The sequence below is a fragment of the Thamnophis sirtalis genome, unplaced genomic scaffold (genome assembly GCF_051295495.1).
Source record: "Thamnophis sirtalis isolate CommonGarterSnake01/CBP01778 unplaced genomic scaffold, rThaSir2_p1.2 scaffold_2, whole genome shotgun sequence".
NCBI lineage: Eukaryota > Metazoa > Chordata > Lepidosauria > Squamata > Natricidae > Thamnophis > Thamnophis sirtalis.
Genome location: NW_028261382.1, coordinates 20,436,051 through 20,459,403, shown reverse-complemented (window position 1 = coordinate 20,459,403; position 23,353 = coordinate 20,436,051). Strand labels below are relative to the sequence as shown.

The following is a 23,353-nucleotide window of genomic DNA, read 5'->3' as shown; positions in this document are numbered from 1 at the left end:
GATGGCTTATTATTTGAGAATTCCACAAAACTTTACAAATATGTGTAGTTGCTGGGAGTTGGAAGTCCTGAACGGTTGGAATAGACCAAACTCCTTAGGCAGTGAATTTGTTGCACCACAGCAGGTATAGGCCTTGACTTAGAACCATTTATGTAGTGGCCATTCGCCCTAACAATGGCAGAAGCAAGACCCACTTAACGACCACATGATTGTTTAAACTGCAGTAATTTGCAGTAAAAGCTTGATAAAATGGGCCGTGACTCATTTAACAATTGCCTTGCTTAGCAACATAAATTCTGATCCCAGTTGTGGTCATAAGTCAAGGACTCCCGCGTCCAGTGAAAAGAAGCCTCTGCGGAACATGCGTCTCAAATCAGAGGTGATCAGTCCAGGCTGCGTATCTTTCTTCGGGGATGAAATTGTGTGTTTTCTTCCACTTAAGGAGCTGACCTGACCCCAGGCTGATAAAAATCACAGCTCTTTCCTTTTGATTTTCTTCCATCCCCTTTTCCTGGACTTCACTTGTACACGAGGCCAACAAATAGAAGTTATGGGGGGAATGTTATCATGTGGAGCCCTGTGATTGATGAACTCACACGATAGTTGTGTTTACTTGGAAGTGTGAACTGAGAATGCAGTCGTAAGGGCCAAGACTTTCTCGAGCCTCCGCTGTGCTTGGAAGCTCCTGGAGGAGGAAGAGAAGGAAGAGGAGGAGGAGGGGGATGGCCTTTCTGGGATAGGAGGTCCAGGAGAGCCTAGAGCTGGCTGAAGACGATGCTGTGGTTGTGGTGTTTGTGCGAGAGGCCAAGCAACCTGCTGCTTGATGCACTCGGCTGCGCCACATCTGCAAACACAGCGCTGACCTCCTGACTCCTTCCTATCTTCACTATTTAAACAGTCTTGGCTATTAAAACAAAATGCAAAGCAGTGACACTCTTGTTTTCTAAGCTTCCCAGATTTCAAACAAGGCTGAGGATGTAGCAATCGCAGTTGTGGTAGCCTTAGCAATTTCCGCTCCCTATTGTGGGTGCTAAAAGGTTGAACTCTCTTTCAGTTTTCTATATGCTTCCATAAACATGATCTGAAATGGGACCTCTTCCTCCACACAAATCCTACCAATATTTAAAAAGGACCCAATTAAATAAAAACCAAAGGAGACAAAAAGAGGCTGCTAGTCCATTGATTTATGGGGGGAAGGGATCCAAAAACTTCCGTAGGTGGCAAAACTAGGGCAAAGCTTTAGGATCATCCTTCATTGGAAGGGAAAATACATCCAGTTTTGGTTGCCACCATTTGGAATGGAGTCCCAAAGGTGTTTTTTCAAGACTTTCTGATTTTTCTTTGAAGGCATTTCGCTTCTCATCGAAGAAGCTTCTTCAGAAAAAACCAGAAAGTCCAGTTGGGGCAACCTTGACCTGCATGGCTGAGACTTTCCATTGACATTTGGAATGGAGTGTTGAACAGACATGGATGCGGGAACTTAGTTTATGCCTAAATAACAGTTTAAATCAAAACATTGTAAACATAGTTGAATTGTCAAACTGATTCTTGAGTAACCTATTAGTTTTTAAAGTCTTCTCATTGCAGCCCCACGAGCCTAGTCCCGTGATGGCGAATCTATGGCACGATTGCTAGAGGTGGCACATGGAGTCCTCTCTGTGGGCAGACGTGCCATCGCCAGCTGCTCTTCTGGTTTCCAGTGTGCACACCAGTTGGTCTTTGCGGGTCATTTTCCAGGCCTTTTGGAGGCCATTTTCCAGGCCATTTCAGGCTGTTTTTCAGGCTGAAAATGGCCCCCAAACCCAACATCAAAACAGCCCAGAAAACGGCCTGAAAATGGCCCCCAAAACTGGCACAAATGGGCAAAAACCAGGCATGTGCATGCAAGGCAGCTAGTCTTTGGGTTCTGGTGTTTTGGCGCATGCTCATATGCACACATTCCAGTTTGGGCACTCGGTTGCAAAAAGGTTGGCCATCATTGGCCTAGTCAGTTGCGTTCCCGGCGTTCAGGGTTCATCTCTGAGAGTCGTGATAGTGATTCAGGTCTTGAATAGTACATTGAAGATTCAACAATAATAAGAGTTGGAAGATATCGTAAAGGTCTTCTAGTCCAACTCCCTGCTCAAGCAGGAGAACTTATACCATTTCAGACAAATGGCTGTCCAGTTTCTTCTTGAAAACCTCCAATTTCTGGAGTCAAGTTGTTCAACGGATTATTACTATTTTTTTTTTTTTTTTTTACTGTCTGGAAATTTCTCCTTATTCTAGATTGGATCTCTAATGATCTTCCATCTGTTAGTTCTTTTCCTGCCCTCGGGTGCTTTGGAGAATAGGATAAACCAATTTTGTTGTATTTAAGTACAATGACAATAAAGATTATACTTATATAAACCCTCTTCTCTGTGATAGCCCATCAAATACTGGAAGACTGCTATGTGTCACTCCCATTCCTTGTCTTCATTAGACTAGACATACCTAGTTCTAGCTAGCTATCTAGGTTTAGCCTCCAGACCAGCGGTTCTCAACCTGTGGGTCGTGACCCCTTTGTGGGTCGAATGATCCTTTCACAGGGGTCACCTAAGACCATCGGAAAATTGCAAAATTACAGTTATGAAGTAGCAACGAAAATAATTTTATGGTTGGGGGTCACAACAACACGAGGAACTGTATTAAAGGGTCGCGGCATTGGGAAGGTTGAGAACCACTGCTCTAGACTCATGATGGCGGATCTATTGCAGGTGTGCCACAGGTGGCACGCAGAGCCCTCTCTGCGAGTACGCCAGCCGTCACCCCAGCCAAGCTCCACCACGCATGCGTGCATGCTCCCAGTGGCCAGCTGGTCTTTGGGTTTCTGCCACACATGCACAGAGTGGGCAGGATATGCTCGTACATTCATGGGGGGGGGCAGGATGCATGCACAGCTTGCATTGCATTTTGGGGCCTGATGTGGCACCCCAGTGCCCTCTTTTGGCTTCCAGGTTAGTACAGGAGGATTTCCAGGCCCAAAATGCCCCCCCCCAGCTGTACACATTGCATTATGGGTGCATTATCGCACGACAATATACTTTTGACACACAACGACAAAAAGGTTAGCCATCACTGCTCTAGACCGCTTATCACGTTTAAAAAAAAATTGAGAATGTGTTTGCTTTTGGTTGAGAACATATGTTGCAAGATACCACCAGTGGAGGGGAACTTGAAATGACTTCTCTTTTGAAAATTCAAACGAATGTGTTGATCTGGCCCGAACAAGGCCTACCTTTGTGGGAACAGGTGGAAAATAAATGCTGTAAGAGCTTTATTTGTTTTGGAGTTTCTATTGTACTTACACCTGATTTGAGGAAGATGGTGAGTACCAAAAGGCACCCCCTGCCCGCTTTCCTCCTGTAGGAGCCAAAATGTTTCTGTTTCCTAGTAACTAGAGAGATTGGTATGGTCAGGTCTGTTTGTTCCATTTTTGCAATTCCCAGAAGTAAATCGTAGATTTAGTGGAGGGGCTACTCTGAGGAAACGAATGTGAAGAGAGGCAGATTGGGTGAAGTGGGCCTCCAGTTCTTTGGAGTTGTTTGAAATGTGGCAAGAATGAATGCCACCAGATCGGAGAAGGCAAATTGCAATGATGGAGGTGGACGCTCAGTAAAAACGAGTGTTTTGCATCCCGGTTTCAATTGAGTTCTTAAAAATGCTTGAAACGCCAAGGTGTGTCACAAATAGTCTGTGGCTTAACAACTGTTCATTTAGTGACAGTTCAAAGTTTTACAACGGCACCGAAAAACGGGACTGATGGCTGTTTTTCATACTTGACTGTTATGGTATCCCCATGGTTACGTGATCAGAATTCAGATGTTTGGCAACTGACTCACATTTATGACGGTTGCAGTGTCTCGGGGTCAGGTGATCTCCTTTTGCGACCTTCTGACAAGCAAAATGAATGTGGAAGCTCAAATTCACTTAACCACCATGTTACTAGTTTAACAACTGCAGTGCTTCACTTAACATCTCTGGTAAGGAAGGTTGCAAATGGGGCAAAGCTCACTTAACAAATGTCTCACTTAGCAACAGTAATTTTGGCCTGAATTGTCATAATTCGAGACTACCTCTATTGATGGACTTCTGCTTTCTGAACCATTTTCTTCATTACCCCAAATCACTTCTCAAAAAGTATTGTCAAATTTTGAGGATTGGTAGTAAGTCCCTTCCTTCACCATTGTGGTAAATTCAGATGGTTGCTGAAAAATTGGTTGTAATCCGAGGACTTATCTGCATTATAAAAACAACAAATCGTTGAATGATCTTTGTCATTTTAACAGGTTACTTATTCTTGGTGATTTCATCATTTTTTCTTCATAGGAAGACTTTGGGGAGATTTTTAATATATTTCAGTCTACCTGGCAATCATTAAATCTGTTTAAATATCTATGTTGTGATAGGTAAAGAATTTGCGTGTAGATAGCCTAATAAAAGCCAGTTTGGGGTAATTTATCCAGGTTTGAAAAGCACTGTTTTATATTCTAATGCTCCAGTTGCCACATTTCAGTCACCTCTGGAGCAACAGATAAGAGAGAAATATTGCCAGAATGCAGAAATGATTATCGTTTCTACTCAAATACGGTTCAGGAAGCCCAAATATTTCCCTTCAAGGGCAATTTAGAAAGATATAGGCAATGAAGCATATGTTTAAAAATCTCGGTAAAGAATAAATACCTCTTTAAAAAAACTCAGCCAGGAAAAAGCAGCAAGGAACTGCGTCTCAAACAGGTTTTTGTTGATTTATTAGCTTGCTTAGGAAAGTGAACAATTAAAAAGAATTTCCACCTAGTCATTTAATAAACAAATGCTGGTATTGGGACTTTCATTTTATTTATTACAATTTTATCTCACTTTACAAAATAATAGCCCACTCCAAAGATCCTATAGTTTACGCAAGTGTAAATAAACATGCAGTAAATGGGTTAAAATAAATGTCTACAGTCCTTTCTAGAGTAGTTTGATGACCAAAGTTTTTGTGGGAAGGAAAGTCCAGCTGAGCAGGTAGTGAATTAATGCATTCCAGACGTAGTTTTTGTGCCTCTGAAAAGTTTATTTACAGTTAGTCCTTGACTTGCGAGCACAATTGAGCCCGCATTTATGTTGCTAAGTGAGAAATTTGTTGTGAGTTTTGCCCCATTTTTCTTGCCACAGTTGTTAAGTGAGTCACTGCAATTGTTAAATTAGTAGCACAGTTGTTAAGTGAACTTGGTTTCCCCATTGACTTTTGTCCTCAGTAGGTTCCAAATTATATGACTCTGGGACATGCATCCGTCATAAATATGAACCGGTTGCCAAGCATCTGAATTTCGATCACGTGACCATGAGGATGCTGCAATGGTCATGTGTGAAAAATGGTCCTAATATACTTTTTTCAATGACGTAACTTGGAATGGTCACTAAATGAATTGAAAGTTGAGGATTACCTGTATTCATTTATTAAATATATATGCTTGCCCATCTCTGATAGACAATAGACAAACCATAATATCCCAAAGTGCTTTCTTTATATTAATATTGTGTAGGAATTGATGTTCCAGCTTTTTAAAAAAAATCAGCATCCAGCTTCACTAATGTTAAAGAAGGCTGGTGTGTGTGTGTTTGTGTGTGTGTATTTGTATATTTACATGTAGTCTTTGATTTCTGATTGCAATGGAGCCTGCTCAGTGTGTAAGTCGTACGTCGTGACAATTGTTAAAACTGGTCTACCCCCACAATTGACCTAATTTTACAACTGTTTTTACATCGGTCATTAAATGAACCAGTGGCTTGTCAGGAACCAGTTTTGCCAAAAATCAGAAGTTAATGCCAGTTTTCAGCAAAAAATCTCATCAAACGTGGTCGCATGATTGCGGGATCTGCAAATGTCTCTAAATGCAGCCCTCTAAATGCAAACCTGTGCCACTGGGGCGGTCGGCCCTCTTCTAAATTTTGGAACAGGGTTATATGTACTCCTACCCCACTTCTTGGGAGGTCCATCATAACTTTGAATGATGGTTAAGCATCTGAAGGCAGGACAAGAAAGACCAGGGTGACATGACAGCAGTGCTCCAACATTTGAGGGGTTACCACAGAGAAGAGGGGGTCACCTTATTCTCCAAAGCATCTGAAGGCAGGACAAGAAGCAATGGATGAAAACTAATTAAGGAGCAAAGCAATCTAGAACTAAGGCGAAACTTCCTGATACTAAGAACAATTAATCAGTGAAACAGAAGTTGTGGGTGCTCCATCACTGGAGAGTGGACAGCCATTATTTTCCAAAGCACTAGAAGGTAGGACAAGAACCAATGCATGGAAATTAATCAAGGAGAGAAGCAACTTAGAACTAAGGAGATACTTCCTAATAGCAATGACAATTAATCCGTGGGACATCTTGTCTCCAGAAGTTGTGGATGCTCCATCACTGGAGGCTTTTAAGAAGAGACTGGACAACCATTTATCTGGAAACGGAGTAGGGTTTCCTGCTTGAGCAGGGGGAGTAGAAGACCCCCAAGGTCCCTTCCACCTCTGTTGTCCTGTTGCTCTGTTAAATTGACCCCCTTCTGCGTGGCAGCCCCTCAAATATTGGAACCTTTCTACCACGTCTCTCCTAATCCCTCAGAATCCATTCTCTACAAGAAGCAATGGTGGAAGCCTTGGATGTTTTGTTCGAGTCTTGGGGTGGAGATGTTGGGGACCACGTGGTCTGAATAGCTGAAATTCCTGACCCTCTTAAGATAAAGAGCTCCGGCGTTTGTGCAAGCCCCCTTTTTTGCAAGGCGTCGTAAACATTTCTTTCCCACTTCCTGAGGGGCTCCTGGCGAGATTTATGGGGCGGGTGATGGGTCTTGGAGCAGATGGTTTGTTTCCATTTCCCTTTGGTATGTAAAGGCCGCTTCTTTGAAGAAAGAATACTTGTTGTGATGTTGTGAGGCCACGAAGGGGGGTCTGCCTTGGCCATTCAGCTCTTAGAGGGGCAGTTGGCAGGGTGTGTGTGTGTGTGTGTATCCGGCATTATTTATCTTGGGTTGACAGAGCAAACAAAATCCACCGTGTCCGTAGGGTTTGGGTCGGGCTCAATGCAACCAAATGGAGATTTGTATGATTGCGTTTGCATTTTGTGTATATGCGTGTGGGGTTGCATGCCTGTGTGTATTAATGGCATTTTTGAATGGGGTGAAAAGTGTAAGTAACAAAACAAGTATGCAAAGATAGAAAGTAAGAAAAAGAACGGAAATGAATCACACGGTTTGTGTGATTGTATTTGTATTTTTGTAATGTGTGTGTGTGAGAGAGAATGGAATTTTTCAATATGGTAAAATGTATACAAAAGAATATAGAACAAACAAGAAACAGAAAAATAGGCAAAGGTAGACAATAAGAAAAAGGGAGTAAATGAACACACACATATAAAAATATCTCTTCCATCCTTCTTTCAATTTATTGAGTAATTGTTATCTTAATCATTTCCCCAATTTTTTAATCCCCAAATCTGGAATCTGTCCATTTGATCTTTTCTTCTTTCAACAAAAGGTCCGTATAAGGTTTCTTGTCCGTCAGAAAAGTCTGTCATTTCTTTCCTCTGACAAAACTGGTCTATTTCGCCATTTTTGTAGGTTCAATTTGTTTTATAATCCAGTCCTCCATCATAGATACAATATTTTTTCTTCTTCTACAACTTTTTGTATACCATACTTTTGCTGCAGTTAATCATCTACAATATCAACTTCCTGCATTTCTTTTCAAATTCCTTGTCCATAAAACCTAGTAGGAGTAATGTTACATCCACCGTACGATAAATAAATAAGTAAGGAATAATACAGGTAGTCCTAAACTTACAACAGTTCTTTTAGTGACTGTTGAAACTGGAAAAAATGAAAGAAAAAAAATCACCTAAATTTGTGTGTGTGTGGGGGGGGGGAAGACTTATGACCATTTTTTCATACTTATGACTGTTGCAGCAGTTACAACCTTGGTAGCATCCCCATGATCATGTAGGCAGTTAAGACAGTTGGCAACTGGTTCATACCTATGACGGTTGCAGTGTCCCGGGGTCATGCGATCCCCTTTTGCGACCAGCAAAATCAACAAGGGAGCCAGATTCACTTAACAACCAGGTTGCTAACTTAGTGACTGCAGTGATTCACTTAACAATCATGGCAAAATGGGGCAAAACTTACGTAACAAAGGTCTCACTTAACAATAGAACATTTGGGGGCTCAATTGTGGACGTAAATCGAGGACTACCCATATTCCAGTTTCATCCAGATGTTAGTTTGCAATATCTTATGCACTTGCACCTTATTTATTTTATTTTATTATTTTATTTTATTATTTTATTTTATTATTTTATTTTATTATTTTATTTTATTATTTTATTTTATTATTTTATTTTATTATTTTATTTTATTATTTTATTTTATTATTTTATTATTTTTTATTTTATTATTTTATTTTATTTCATTATTTTTTATTTATTTATTTATTTATTTATTTATTTATTTATTTATTTATTTATTTATTTATTTTCTTTGCTTTTCACAAGTTGTTCTGTGTGAGATGATGTGAGTTATCTCCACCATCATGATTAAAACCATACAACTTTGCATCCCTGACTTCGGGAAATGTTTTATTATAGGCTAGGTAGGGTAGAAAGTTGATGGAGACAAACTCACTTTCCCCCCTTTTTTTCTTTGCTCCAACTACTTGCAACTATATTGTTTTTATTCCCTTCCAAAGGGCTGTATGGCAGAAGTTTCTTTGAATGTTGTTTTGGGGGGTTTGGGGGGGGGAGAGGGGAGGGAGCTACTGGGGGGAGGGGGCTTAGAATCAATCCTTTGATGTTTGAGGGAGGGTTAAGTTGTATTGTTTTTGGTGCTCCTTGCAAATGTTATTGCTGAGACAATCTTGGGATTTTGTCTTTTCTCTCAAGAAATTCTACCCGAGTTCCTTTCCTCTGAAATTCTCGAGAGGAGAATTTCACGTCGATATTCTTGATAGACACACGCACGCACGCACGCAAACACAGAGAGAGACAGTGTTATCTTTGGTAGTCATCATTAATTGGTTCCGGGAGGCACAATGACAACCAAAAACAATGAGTACCAAACATATTTTTCCCATAAGGAATAATGTAGTGAGTCACGAGGCAGGTGATACCGACAAGTTATCGCTTGTGCGTCGAGTACCAAACAAACAATGATTGCAGGACAAACTTTTTGCAACAGAATGCGTTGAGTACCAAATTCAATGCAATGTGCGCACGCACACACCCACTCATACTGCCTTTATTATTTTTACAAATAACTCAAGGTGGCAAACATATCCAACACATCTGCCTCCTCTTATTTTCCTCACAACAAACCACCTGTGAGGTGGGCCTGGTTGACAGAGTGAAATTGGCCCAAAGTCACCCAGCTGGCTTTCATGCCTAAAACGGGACTAGAACTCACAGTCTCCTAGTGATTGGTCCAAAATCACTGAACCAGCTTTCCTACCTCAGGTGGGTCTAGAACTCACTATCTCCCAGTTTCCAGCTGGTGGCTTAGCCACTAGACCAAATGGGCTGTTAGTCTTTTTCTGTGATGATCTTTTCCCTTTCAACATATTTAAGATGCTATTAATGTTGTCGTGGCCTTGTTGAGAGATAACAGTAACCCACAAATTGCTGGTTTAGAGATACCTAAAAGCAAACAGCTACATCTAGCAAGATGCTTGGATCTAGGTATTGTTTCATATTTGTACGGTAGTGCTGGGGTGTTTCTTTTTTTAAAAAAATCAACACAATTTTGTGACTCTGGGATATGAAATGGCCGTGACATGGCCTTAATCCCTGGACGGGTTGTTTGTCTAAGTAGAAATTTTGTGTCGCTTTGTTATTGTTTATGGTTTATTTTCTTTATTTTGCTTTAATTTGCGTGCCACACAAGCCTTGTTGTTCCCCATACGTGGGGGAGGATTAAATGAAAAGGTAAATAAATGAATTATGGACTCTTCACTAGGATTTGTATTGCAGTTATTAAAAATATCAAACGCCAAGCTTGAAATAATCTTTTTCTCAGTTCTCCTGGGAAACAAAACAAATAAGAACTATTAAAGAAGAATAAGAACCTAAGGTTATAGGATTCTTGGCTTACAATGAATGAGTTGTGTGTTAGTGTACAAAAACTGCTGGATTCCCTTCACTGAAATTTTAATGAGCTGATAAACTAGGAACTATTATTTCGAATGCAGCTGACCCTGGTTTTCTCCTCTGTTGACTAACCAGGATGCTGAATAGCAATGCATCCAAGCTTATTATTCATGGAGAAAATTGGCTAGTGCAATTGAGTGCAATGCTAAGCGCTGACTGGTGCACAGGTAGTCCTTGGCGTATGACTGCAATGGAGTCCAGCAATGACAATCGGAAGTCGAGGTAGTCATTAAGTGGGTTGTTATGGGATTGACTCAATTTTACAACTTGTTCTGGGGGAAGTAAATGCTAGGTTTTGTCAAATTGCAGTCACAAATCTCTGGGGCGCTGCAAACGGACATAAATACCGGCCAGTTGCCAAGTGTCCAAAACATAATCACATGACTAATATGGCTGGGAGTGGCAGCGGCTGTTGGAACTACCAGGTCATGGTTCCACCACAAAACCACGCTTGACTAAGCCGCATCCGACTAAACCGCGTAGCTGACATCATCAACAGGGCGACAACAGCGCGGAGACAGAAGTACACTGTAAACCCTAAACCTAAAATTAACCCCTAAACCTAACCCCCCTAAACCTAATCCTAAACCTAACCCTTAACCTAACCCTAAACCTAACCCTAAACCTAACCCTAACCCTTAACCTAACCCTAAACCTAACCCTTAACCTAACCCTAAACCTAACCCTAACCCTTAACCTAACCCTAAACCTAACCCTAAACCTAACCCTTAACCTAACCCTAACCCTTAACCTAACCCTAAACCTAATCCTAACCCTTAACCTAACCCTAAACCTAACCCTAATCCTTAACCTAACCCTAACCCTTAACTTAACCCTAAACCTAACCCTAAAGCTAACCCTTACCTTAAGTTGAATCGGCTTGCTTTCAAAGTGCTATTTAAAGTGCCCTTCTTTCTCCGCGCTGGCTGTTGTCGCCCTGTTGATGACGTCAGCGATGCGGTTTAATCGGGCGCGGCTTAGTCGAGCGCGGTTTTGACGGGTCACGCCAGGTCATAAGTGATGGGCCCATCGTAACTTCGAACAGTTGCTAAGTGAGTGGTCGTAATTCAAGGACTACCTACAGGTGTTTAGGAGGGGCAAAGATAAAGTCCTGTGCCTTCATGTTGTAAGTTAAGTACAGACAGGCTTTCACTTACAGCAGTTCATTTAGTGACTGTTCAAAAGTTACAATGGCCCTGGGGGAAAAAAGTGTCTCATGACATTTTTTCACACTTATGACGGTTGCACTATCCCCCATGGTCACAATTCAGATGCTTGGCAACTGACATGTATTTATGACGGTTGCACTGCCCCAATCGCCTTTTGCAATCTTCTGATAAGCAAAGTCAGTGAGGGAGCCCGATTCACTTAACAACCTTGTAACTAACTTGACATCTGCTACGATTCACTGAATAACTGTGGCAAGAAAGGCGGTAAAATGGGAGCAAAACAAACCTAACAACCGGCTCACTTAGCCACAGAAATTCTGGGCATAGTTGTAGTTATAAGTCGAGGACTGTACCTGCATCTTGGCTTGCTGTTACAGGCAATCAGTCAGAGGATTATCTAGTAAGCCAGAATTGCAACCAATCCATGAGTGGGTAGGCATCGAGAACTCTGCAGATGTAATTTCTTTCTGCTGTTGAATTCAAAGCACCTCTTTTTTAATGGTTTAAAGCAGCCATGTCATTTATAAAGCTTGTGCAGCTTTCCCTGGTTGTTCCCATGTGCATCTGCCAGCACAGCCGCTTTGCTGTTTTTCCCAGCAAAGGTTGTGGCTGTGCTTACACATGCGGGGCGAGGGGGGAGATAGCTGGGAGTAGATTATGAAACAGCTAGGATGGTGGCTTTAATGATGCAGCGGCTTTAATGATGCTAAAAAAAAAGATGTGCTTAAAATGCTGGGTTCCCTCACTAAATGAAATGATAATAGGGGCACCTCTGTTGGCTTAGTATGATGTAATGGTAAAGGTTCCCCTTGCACATATGTGCTAGTTGTTCCCGACTGTAGGTGCTCATCTCCGTTTCAAAGCCGAAGAGATAGCACTGTCCTAAGATGCCTCCATGGTGATATGGCCGGCATGACTACATGCCAAAGGCACACGGAACGGTGTTACCTTCCCACCAAAGGTGGTCCCTGTTTTTCTACTTGCAGTTTTTACATGTTTCGAACTGCTACATTGGCAGAAGCTGGGACAAGTAACAGGAGCTCACTCTGTTACGCCGCGTTGGTGATTCGAACCCCCAAACTGCCGACCTTCCTGATTGACAAGCTCAGCGTCTTAGCCACTGAGCCACCACTTTCCTGTTAGTGTGATGTACGTTACAGCAAATGTTCAACAAACCTACCAAATGCAGACACAGCTATTGTCTTGAGCTGCAAAAGTTGCTTTGTAGTTGAACCTTTGTAATTTTTGTAGTTGTTTTTATTTTAATTTTCTTTGTCAACCCAGAATCACTTGTTGAGATGGGCGAGCCATATACATTGGATAAATAAATAAATGGAGAGCTTTGGAGAGGCATAATTTTCACTGGGAATTGAACCGCTGAAAGAATTTAAAATGCTATGCTGCAAATTTAGGGTTACTTTAGATATGATAAATTTGCCTTTCTTGATTTTATTGTCTTTTCATGCTGGAGTTGCTTATGAAAATCAAAATTGAACACATCTAGAGGGCACCAGGTTGGAGAATACCAGCCATGCGTAGTTAAACTCTGGGAATTACTTAGAGCCGAGAAGAAAATTACAGAGTTTGCGTGAAATGCTGAATGAATAACATTATGTTTGATTTTATGCTTTGGAAGACACATCATGGTGTGTGTGTGTGTGTGTGTGTGTGTGTGTGTGTGTGTGTGTAAACCACAGTCCAATGAAAACATACGGCAGCCAAAAAGAAACTGTAGCACTCTTTGAACAAGGATTAGATTGTCTTTTTATTACGTTAATTTCAAGGCAAAATAAACAAAAATAAGAACTGACGTATTAGGCAGTCATTAACTAGAGTTGAATGGAAGGTTTTTTTTTAAAGAAGAAAAACAAGACGCAGAAAAGTGAACTTGGCTAGATAAAGATACAATGGCTGAATGTTAGATATGATTTATGGTATAAAATATTCAAATCTTATTAAACCGTCGTAGAACTTCTTTTAAAACTTCTAAATTCAATTTCTCTGTAAGCCAAAGCTTTCCTCGTGGGGAATAAAAGGCTTATTAAACTGTTGGAAAACCGAGAACTGATTTTCCTAGATGAATTCGTACTCATTCTCCCAATGTCGCCCCAGTTCATATTTTCCATTGAACTACGCTTTACTGGATAAATCACAGCTGCATTTACACCAAAATAAGGCAAGATTTTGCGTTAAAAACAGAAGTAGCTGGATTCACACATGACATTAGATGCAGAGGAGGGTATTATCTCCATGAAGGGCTACATGTGAATCCAGCAATGGTTGCATTGGCGGTGTGACCAAGAAGCGGAAACCAACTGAATGATTATGATTTATAGCTGGCTTGAACTTGATGCTTTGGTTCCGCTTTAGCTCAATGCCAGACCATTACCAGAAGTCCTTGACTTGCAACCAAAATTTCTGTTGCTAAGTGAGACATTCGTTGGGAGCCTTGCCCCATATTATGATCTTTCTTGCTACTGTTGTTAAATGAATCATGGCAGCCGTTATGTTATGGTTGTTAAGTGCATCTGGCTTCCCCATTGATTTTGCTTGTCAGTAGGTCACCAAAGTGGATCACATGACCCCAGGACACTGACCGTCATAAATAGGAGTCAGTTGCCAAGCATCCGAATTTTGATCTCATGACTATGGGGCTGTTCGAGTGTGAAAAATGGCCATAAGTCACCTTTTTTTCTTGTAACTTTGAATGGTCACTAAATGAACTGTTGTAAGTCAAGGATTACCTGGATTTAGTGTTTCGTCAACCACCGCTAAACTTTGTGCATTTTCCACCTCCAATGTTACTGTAAAGTGGTATTAAAATTTGATATATTTTTTTCAGTTTACTTTGGCTCCATAACTGGACTCAACAGCGTCAATGCAATAAGTAGAAGCTATGCAGATATTCCTTTTTCTCTATATTCTGTCATAATAGAGGGTTGGTTGTGATTTTGTATTGATCTGGACTTTATGCTAAAAGCCTCAAGATCCCCCCGCCCTTTAAGCGGAGATTCACATAGCTTAAGATCTGTGTATCTGAACCATAGCCACTTTAAGATGTGTGGATTTCAACTCCCAGAATTCCCCAACCAACATGGCTGGCTGGGGAATTCTGGGAATTAAAGCCTACACATCTTCAAGTTACTAAGGTGTTGGTTCCGACGGATGCCCTAATTAAATCATGAGCCTCGAGCCAAGTTTCAGAAGAAATCCAGTTATTTACTAGGAGCAACATGTCGGCACATACCAGTGGTGGGTTTCAAAAAAATTTCGAACCTACTCTGTGGGTGTGGCCTCTTTTGTGGGAGTGGCTTGCCGGCCATGTGACCTGGTGGGAGTGGCTTGCTGGCCATGTGTTCTCTCTCTCTCTCTCCTTCCTTTTGTCTCTGTCCCTTTTTCCTTTTTTTCTTTCATCTCTTTCAATTTTCTTTCTTTTTTCTTTTTTTATTTCTTTCTTCCTTTCTTTCTCTTTCTGTGTGTGTGTGTGTGTGTGTGTGTGTGTGTGTGTCAGTGGTGGGTTTCAAAAAAAATTGGAACCTTTTCTGTAGGTGTGGCCTGCTTTCCGGGTCCACTGGTGGAACCTCTTCTAACCAGTTCGGTAGATTTGACGAACCGGTTCTACCGAACTGGTGCGAACTGGTAGGAACCCACCTCTGGCACATACCCAAGTGAAGCCAACTCTGACCCCACGTAATTTACGACCCAAGTATGACCCTGTTTCTCCCCTCCCCCCTGCCTATGGCAACTGGAAAGCAGGCCAAGGATGCTTTGCGAGTTGACATTGGGTTGAAAAAGGCTGCTTTAGATATATAGATCTATAGATCTAGTCCAATCAATATTTTAGAGCAGGGCTGCTTCAGATTTTTATTTTCGTTTTTGAACTTTCCACTTACTATGATAAGAAACCTTATGTTCCCAACACTTGTAGCAAAACAGGGTGGGAACATAAGTAATAGCAAGGGCTGCCTGAAGCACCTGTTACCCTGAGTAGCAAAGCCTACTTCTCCTCCTCTTCCTCTTCGTCCTTTCTATTTCTGCAACTTGATTGATTTAAGAGTTTTGCACTGCTCAGTTCCCGTAAGCTTGAAGGAACTTTCAGAATGACACAGCAAAGTTTAAAATAGGATTTTAAGAAGTCCAAGATATAAAGGCATCATAAACTTTGACAGTATCGTTGTGAGCGTGGGCTTTCTCATCCCCAGATTCTTCCCTAAGTAGAGAAGTATTTATGAGTCCCCAGAAGCTCAATAATATATAGGAATAGCAGAATAACAGAATTGGAAGGAACGTTGTTGGTCTTCTAGTCCAACCTCCTGCTCAAGAAGGAGACCATATACCATTCCAGACAAATGGTTGTTCAATCTCTTCTTAAAAACCTCCAGTGTTGGAGCATCTGAACTTCTGAAGGCAAGCTGTTCTACTGATTAATTGTTGTAACTGTCAGGAAATTTAGTTCTAAGTTGCTTCTCTCCTTGATTGTTTTCCACCCATTGCTTCTTGTTCTATCTTCAGGTGCTTTGGAGAATACTTGAACCCACTTCTTGGTGGCAGCCCCTCAAATATTGGAAGATGCTATCATGTCACCCTAGTCCTTCTCTAGACATTCCCCACTTCCTGCTTATAACCATTCTTCATACAGGTCAAAACAAGGGGGGCATCACTAAGAAAGCCTCTTTGGGGGTTTCCATAGGTAGCAAGAAACCATTGGGTGGGAAGATTGTTATGGATACCCAGCGCTTGAGACATCAAAGTCTTTATAAAAGTTGAGGGCAACAGTTTTCTTCTTAAGAGCTGCATTGCTTAGTGACATAGTTGCCAGTCCCAGTTGTGGTTGTTAACGTAGCTCGGTTTACATAAGTTGCTGGACTGAAATCAAACCACATTATAGGCTGAGAGCCCAGTTGGCGCAGTGGTTAGAACTCAGTACTGCAGGCTAAGTCACTGCTCACTCCAGGAGTTCGATCCTGACTGACTCAAGATTGACTCAGCCTTCCTTCCTTCCAAGGTTGGTAAAAAGAGGGCCAAGATTGTCGGGGACAGCATTGATTCTGTACACCGCTTAGAGAGGGCTGTAAAGCACTGGGAAGCGGTATATAGGTCTAAGTACTATTTCTATTATTTTTATTTCTACTTCTATTCCATTCTCATGGTGGCATAGTGGTTAGAATGCAGTATTGCAGGCTAACTCTGCCCACTGCCAGCAGTTCGATCCTAACCACCTCAAGGTTGACTCAGCCTTCCATCCTTCCAAGGTCGGTAAAAAGAGGACCCAGATTGTTGGGGACAGTATTGACTTTGAAACTGCTTAGAGAAGGCTGTAAAGCACTGTGAAGCTGTATAGTGTTATTGCTATTAATGGCTAGTTTCATTTTAATTGGTGAAAGCCCTCATATACATCGTAAAGTCTGAGTTGTGTAAAGACAAGAATATTAGCAAAGTAAGAACTGGCAAGTTTCTTCATAAAGTTGTCTTCATTGGTGGAAGAATTAACTCCACTACTAAGTATAATCCTGAAGACTCTTTAGCTCTGGATTCCAGGGATTGTTTGGTGCCTTTTCCAAACAGCATTAAGCTGTAATAATAATACTGAGGGTTAGTTGTATGTTGAGTATATCCATTTATTGAGTGTTTAAAAATGATAGTTTATAGTATATAGGCTTATAGTTTGGTATAATGCAGAGTTATTTTTTCCTAAGAGGCCATATGACAAACTGGGACTGTTGTGGCTGACCAAACCAATGAGGACTTTGATGCGTAGCCATGCACGTATGTACATACATATGCCATCATCTTTTAATGACCCCATAATCCCTTGCATCGGGGTGGAGTCTGGGCAACTGAATGGAGCCGAGTGTTTACTGGCCCGATGCCCTTCTTGTCACCAAAGCGGAGTTATATTCAGCAGATATATTCTCATTGTGCCAGAGAGAGAAATATCTGCCTCTACCTAGGATCTAACTCACAGCCTCCTGATTGTGAGACAAGAGCTCTGCCTCTAGGCCATCGCACCACTCAATTATCTAGGTACATATGTAAATTGAAAAAAAAAAGCTTTCAGTTTCAAAATAAAAGTAAGGTAGTTATATTGCATGCACGGCGAACACTTATTTACATTTCATTTCTAATTTTCGATTGACCTCACACAGGGATAGCCAATTCGCCACAGGTGGCCTGGAGACTGTAAAATGCTCAGGCCTGGTATCAATGGGTGATTCATCTGTTTACATCCTATCTTAACAAGTTATCTAATATTCAGAGTATCAGACTATAGTCCAGTGATGGTGAACCTTTTTTCTTAAGGCGTGCCAAAATTGTGCGCACCCGCATGCCCACTCCATCCTCCCTGCCCACCTGTGAATACGTGTGAGACCCCTCCCCTTGTGCATGCACGCGCGACCCCTCCCCAACCTCCGGAGGCTCTTTGAAGCAGATTTTTGTATTGTTTTTTCCTTCCATAACGTCTTACAATCATTACATCAACATTGTTATGTCATCATACCTATACATATCAATCTTATTTCGCTTCTATATTTATATACATTTATCTACAGTTCTATACATACCTCTATTGTTTCTCAGCTGAATTAATTTTATTCCTGTTTTGCAACCATTTGTACCAATTATCCCAAATTTTCATAGTATTCAGACTCTTCTTTGTCCTTTAATTTTAGTGCTAAAATTGTCCATTTCTGCACAATCCAAAATTTTCTGAATCACTAATTTGTCTGGGGGGATATTACTTTGTTTCCACCATTGGGCAAACGCTATTCTAGCTGTGGTCAGAAGATGTATTAGTATGTATTTAACTTTCTTTCTATATTTCCCCTTGGTTATTCCCAGCAGAAAGAGTTTTGGTTTGTATTCTATTTGCTTCTCTGTAATTTGTTGTACCCATTTCCAAATTTTCATCTAGTATTTTTGAGTTTCCGGGCAGGTCCACCATATATGATAGAAAGTCCCTTGTGTCTTTTTTGTACTTCCAGCAAGTCAAATTCTTGCTGGGGAGGACGAAAAATGGCCCCAATGGCCTTATCGGAAGTTTGGGAACGTTTTTTGCCCTCCCCAGGCTCCGGAGGCTTTCCTGAAACCTGGGGAGGTTGAAAACGGCTCTCCTGGCTCTCTGTAAGGGTGAGAAATTAGCTGGCTGGCGCGCGCATGTGTGCTGGAGCTGACGGTTGCCACCAAAAATGGCTACGCGTGCCACAGGTTCGCCATCACGGCTAAAGTCTCATAAAAATAATTGAAGGATATTCGGTTGGAGTAATTTTAGCACAACATTTCCTTAGTAACAGAACAAAAATATTGTGCTAAAATTAGATTTGGGGGGAAAAGTAGGAGGAGAAGCTAGAAGCGGGGTTGAAAGAGGAATCCGCCTAGAATCTCTACGTAACCACAAACGAACAAAGTCCAGCCTTCCTTGAATTCCGTTGACCAGGTGCTAGTTGAGAAGATTCCTGTGTGTAGACTTTTAGCAATAAAGCAGTTTAATCGAACTGTCACTGTGGGCCTTCTCTTTCGTGCCCAGCAGAAGGTCGATTTACGTTTGCATTTTTAACAACATGAACTGAACCATCTTAAATCCCACTCTTTTTGTCTCCCCAGTTTGTGGGCCAAACATCGACATACGCAACAGTATGGAGGAACTGAAGCAGCTGGAGAACTGCACAGTGGTGGAAGGGTATCTCCAGATTTTGTTGATCAGCCAAGGAGAGGACTTCAGCAACTTCCGCTTCCCCAAGCTCACCATGATCACCGAGTATTTGTTGCTTTTCCGTGTGGCTGGCCTGGAGACCCTCAGCGACCTCTTTCCAAACCTGACGGTGATTCGGGGCAACAGGCTTTTCTACAACTACGCCTTGGTCATCTTCGAGATGACCAACCTCAAGGAAATTGGGCTGTACAACTTGAGGAACATTACTCGGGGAGCCATCCGGATCGAGAAGAATACTGACCTCTGTTACCTGTCCACGGTGGACTGGTCTCTGATCTTGGATGCTGTTTTCAATAACTACATTATAGGAAATAAATCGCCAAAAGAATGTGGGGATTTGTGTCCAGGAACGATGGAGGAGAAGCCGCTGTGTGAGAAGACTTCCATAAATAATGAATACAGCTTCCGCTGCTGGACTTCCAACCACTGCCAGAAAAGTAAGAATTCATTCATGGTTCAATTTTGACTAATAATCCTCTCACTTGTGTAATAATGCACACACTCACTCACCCTTCCGGGGGGGGGGGGGGAGGGTATTTGCTGTTAAGATACAGCCTGTTGTGCCTTAAAATGGTTTCTACTGTACTGGCAAAATGCATATGTTTGTTGTCTTCTCCAACTTATCGGGGTGTCCAACCTTGGCCACTTTAAGACCTGTGGACTTCAACCCCCAGAATTCACCAGGAATTATGGGAGTTGAAGTCCATAGGTCTTAAAAGTGGCCAAGGTTGGACACTCCTGAATTAGGTGTACAGGTAGTTCTCGACTTACAATAGTTTGTTTAGTGACCATTCGATGTTACAAGGGCACTGAAAAAAGTGACTTATCGCCATTTTTCACACTTACAACCATTACAGCGTCCCTTATGGTCACATGATCAAAATTATGACGTTGCGGTGTTCCAAAGTGATGTCACCATCTTTGGTGACCTTCTGACAAGCAAAGTCAATGGGGAAGCCAGTTTGACGTATTATCAATTTATGAATGTTAAGGGTTAACAAATTTGGCAAGAAAAGTCGTAAAATGTGGCAAAACTCACTTAACAAACAATCTCTTAGCAAAAATAAATTCTGGACCCAATTGTGGTCATAAGTCGAGAACCACCTGTGTTGGAACTATGATTCCCATGTTTCCAATGGGCATTTATTTATTTATTAGATTTTTTTAAAAATGTATCCGTTTATTACTTTATAAGCATTGTCATTTTATTCAGTAGTTACATTCCTAGCATCTTTTGCATGCTGTGTTGGGCCAAGGTTCCTGGGATAAACTTTAAGCTGAGTGGTACTGTATTAGCGTTGATGTAGAATGTGCATTTGGTGGGAGGGATACTTTTTAAAGGGTTGTGCATTGGGTTAAAATAGTCTGCAGTAAGCCAGCTTGTCTGGATTGCCATTTTGAGCTTGGAATTCTAGGAAAGCATCTACAAGGTAGCTTCGTTTCTTTATTAAATTTACATACTGTTTTTGTTCTGTAAGACAATTCAAGGTGATGTATACCGTCTCCTATCTCTTGACCTGTTGAACTTCAGCAAATGCTTGTTCGGATCCAGCGTCCTTGGAGTTTCCCATTTTGATTCGCAAATCTATCTATAAAAAAAATATCTGGGGGTAAGACACCCCTTGGGGTGGTGGTGCTGCTGTTAAGATACAGCCTGTTGTGCCTTAAAATGGCTTCTACTATACAGCACAGTGGAGTTGCCATGGTAATGGCTTCACAGTACTCCACAAGGGGCTCCCTCTGTAAGGGGGAAAATCCAACATTATAAATTACGTTTGGTCCAAACATTTCCCCCCTATAAATAAATACCTGGGTTATCTATTGGCTAGTAAATAATAATGTGTTATTAGAATTGTGCATTGAAAGAATGGTTTGCTAAGATCGAGAAGAATGTATTCATGGGGGTCAGGAAGACACACAGATAGTTGTAGGACTACAATTGAGCTCCAGATTTATGTTGGTGAGCAAGACGCTTATTAAGTGGATTTTGCCCCATTTTATGGCCATTCTGGACACAGTTGTTAAGTGAATCACTGCAGTTGTTAAGTTAGTAACACGATTGTTAAGTTCCCCATTGACTTTGCTTGTCAGAAGGTCTCAAAAGTTGATCGTATGATCATGGACAATGCAACCATCATAAATACGAGTCAGTTGCCAAGTGTCTGAATTTTGATTTAGTGACCATGGGAAGGCTGCAATGGTCATAAGTGTGAAAAATGGCCATGAGTCACTTTTTTCAGTGCCATTGCATGTTTGAAAGGTTGAAAGTTCAGGACTATCTTTGTATCGTAATACAATCACTTTTCCTTCTTTCTTCTTGCCCAAACTGGTACAGTCCCTGCTTGCTTCAGCAGGGGCCTGGACTAGAAGACCTCCCAGGTCCCTTCCAGCTCATTCATTCTATTCGTTCTATTCCGGTAAAAACATAATTTCTCTGGGTCAGATGGATAAACTGGCTTTACCTCCCTTAAGTACATTTAGTCCTCGACTTGCAACCATTAATTACTTTAATGACCTTTCGATATTATGACAGCCTCTGAAAAAGTGATTTATGGCCCATCCTCAAGAGTTACAACCAATGCGCACAGGGGTGGGTTCCGGCAAGCACTACTGCTAGTTCGCTCGTATGTGCGTTTCGTGTGCATGCTTTGTGCGTGCTGTGCACGCGTACGCAGTGCAATTAAAATTGTTCTGTGCATGCCCAGAACTGAAAAACAAGATGTCAGCGCCACCTTGGGAACTGGTTCGGGGGCATGGCAGGCCTGGGTCACTGCCGGTTCCAGCAACCCAGGCTGCCAAACCACTACTGGTCCGCCCAAACTGGTCTGAACCAGTCTAAACTGGTAGGAAACATCACTTTACACTACTCCCCAGGTTACGTGACTGGAGTTTGGGTGCTTGGCACCTGTTTCATGTTTAGGACAGTTGCGACGTCTTGCCATCAAGTCATCCCCCCTAGGCAGCTTTTGACAAGACAGGTCAATGGAGGAAGCTGGGTTCACTTAACAATTGTGTGATTCCTTTAGTGACCAGAGTAAAAACGATTATAAAATTGGGATCTGGTCCCGGGATTGATTCGTTTAACAACAACATTGCTTAGCAACCACAGTTCCAGTCCCAACTGTGGCCGTGAGGTGAGGACCGCTGTAAGCTTTGCCTACGTTGTGCGACCTCTGTGCAATGGAGTGTGGATGTAATTGTATCTTGCCGGCCAACTGGTGGAGAGATTTTGTTTTCCAGGATGTTTTCAAAGTTTGCCCTATAATTGTCTTTAATGTGTCCGTGCAAGAGAGCTGAAAGAGAATGACATCTCAACCGCAGACCCAGATAGTGGTTAGGATACAACTGTGATCTCGTACAGCTCTGAAATTATCTGCCCAGAAAGCTCTCCTCTTCCCGTTCTTTTGATTTCGCTTGAAAAGTATAGCCTTATGGAACCGGAGATCCAGCAACATGACCCAGCGCTAAGGACACAGGTGTTGAGAACTGGCATTCATGAAATTTCCACCTATACAAATCCAATCCAGGTTATCGGCTCACTTTCAATCAAAGCAGTCGAGGCTAGAAATGTTTCTTGAGTAAATATTATGGCTTCATTTGTGTGTGTGTGTGTGTTTTAAATGTGTTTGTTGCAGCCCGATACACACAGCAGTCTCACAATACAATACAATAGCAGAGTTGGAAGGGACCTTGGAGGTCTTCTAGTCCAACCCCCTGCCTAGGCAGGAAACCCTATACCGTTTCAGACAAATGGCTATCCAACATCTTCTTAAAGACTTAAAGTGTTGGGGCATTCACAACTTCTGGAGGCAATTTCTATTCCAGTGATTAATTGTTCTCACTGTCAGGAAATTTCTCCTCAGTTCTAAGTTGCTTCTCAACTATTCTCCAAGGCACCTGAGGGCAGAACAAGAAGCAATGGGTGGAAACTAATCAAGGAGATTAGTTTCCACCCATTGCTTCTTGTTCTGCCCTCAGGTGCCTTGGAGAATAGTTTGACTCCCTCTTCTTTGTGGCAACCCCTGAGATATTGGAACACTGCTATCATGTCATATCTAGACTTTCTTTTCATTAAACTAGACATATCCAGTTCCTGCAACTGTTCTTCATATGTTTTAGTCTCCAGTCCCCTAATCCTCTTTGTTGCTCTTCTCTGCACTCTTTCTAGAGTCTCCACATTTTTTTTTACATCGTGGCGACCAAAACTGAGTGCAGTATTCCAAGTGTGGCCTTACCAAGGCCTTATAAAGTGGTATTAATACGTCACTTGATCTT

General features: G+C 41.7%; 1 protein-coding gene across 4 annotated transcripts in view; it reads left to right on the top strand.

The window, feature by feature from the left end:
* Window positions 1–23,353, top strand: part of IGF1R (insulin like growth factor 1 receptor) — a 226,318-nt gene that overhangs the window by 7,336 nt on the left and 195,629 nt on the right. For all 4 annotated transcript variants that reach the window (XM_087704370.1, XM_087704369.1, XM_087704368.1 and 1 more), the window contains one exon: window positions 18,970–19,515. In XM_087704370.1, the coding sequence (XP_087560496.1) occupies window positions 18,970–19,515 (546 nt within the window). The remainder of the gene's footprint in view (window positions 1–18,969; window positions 19,516–23,353) is intronic.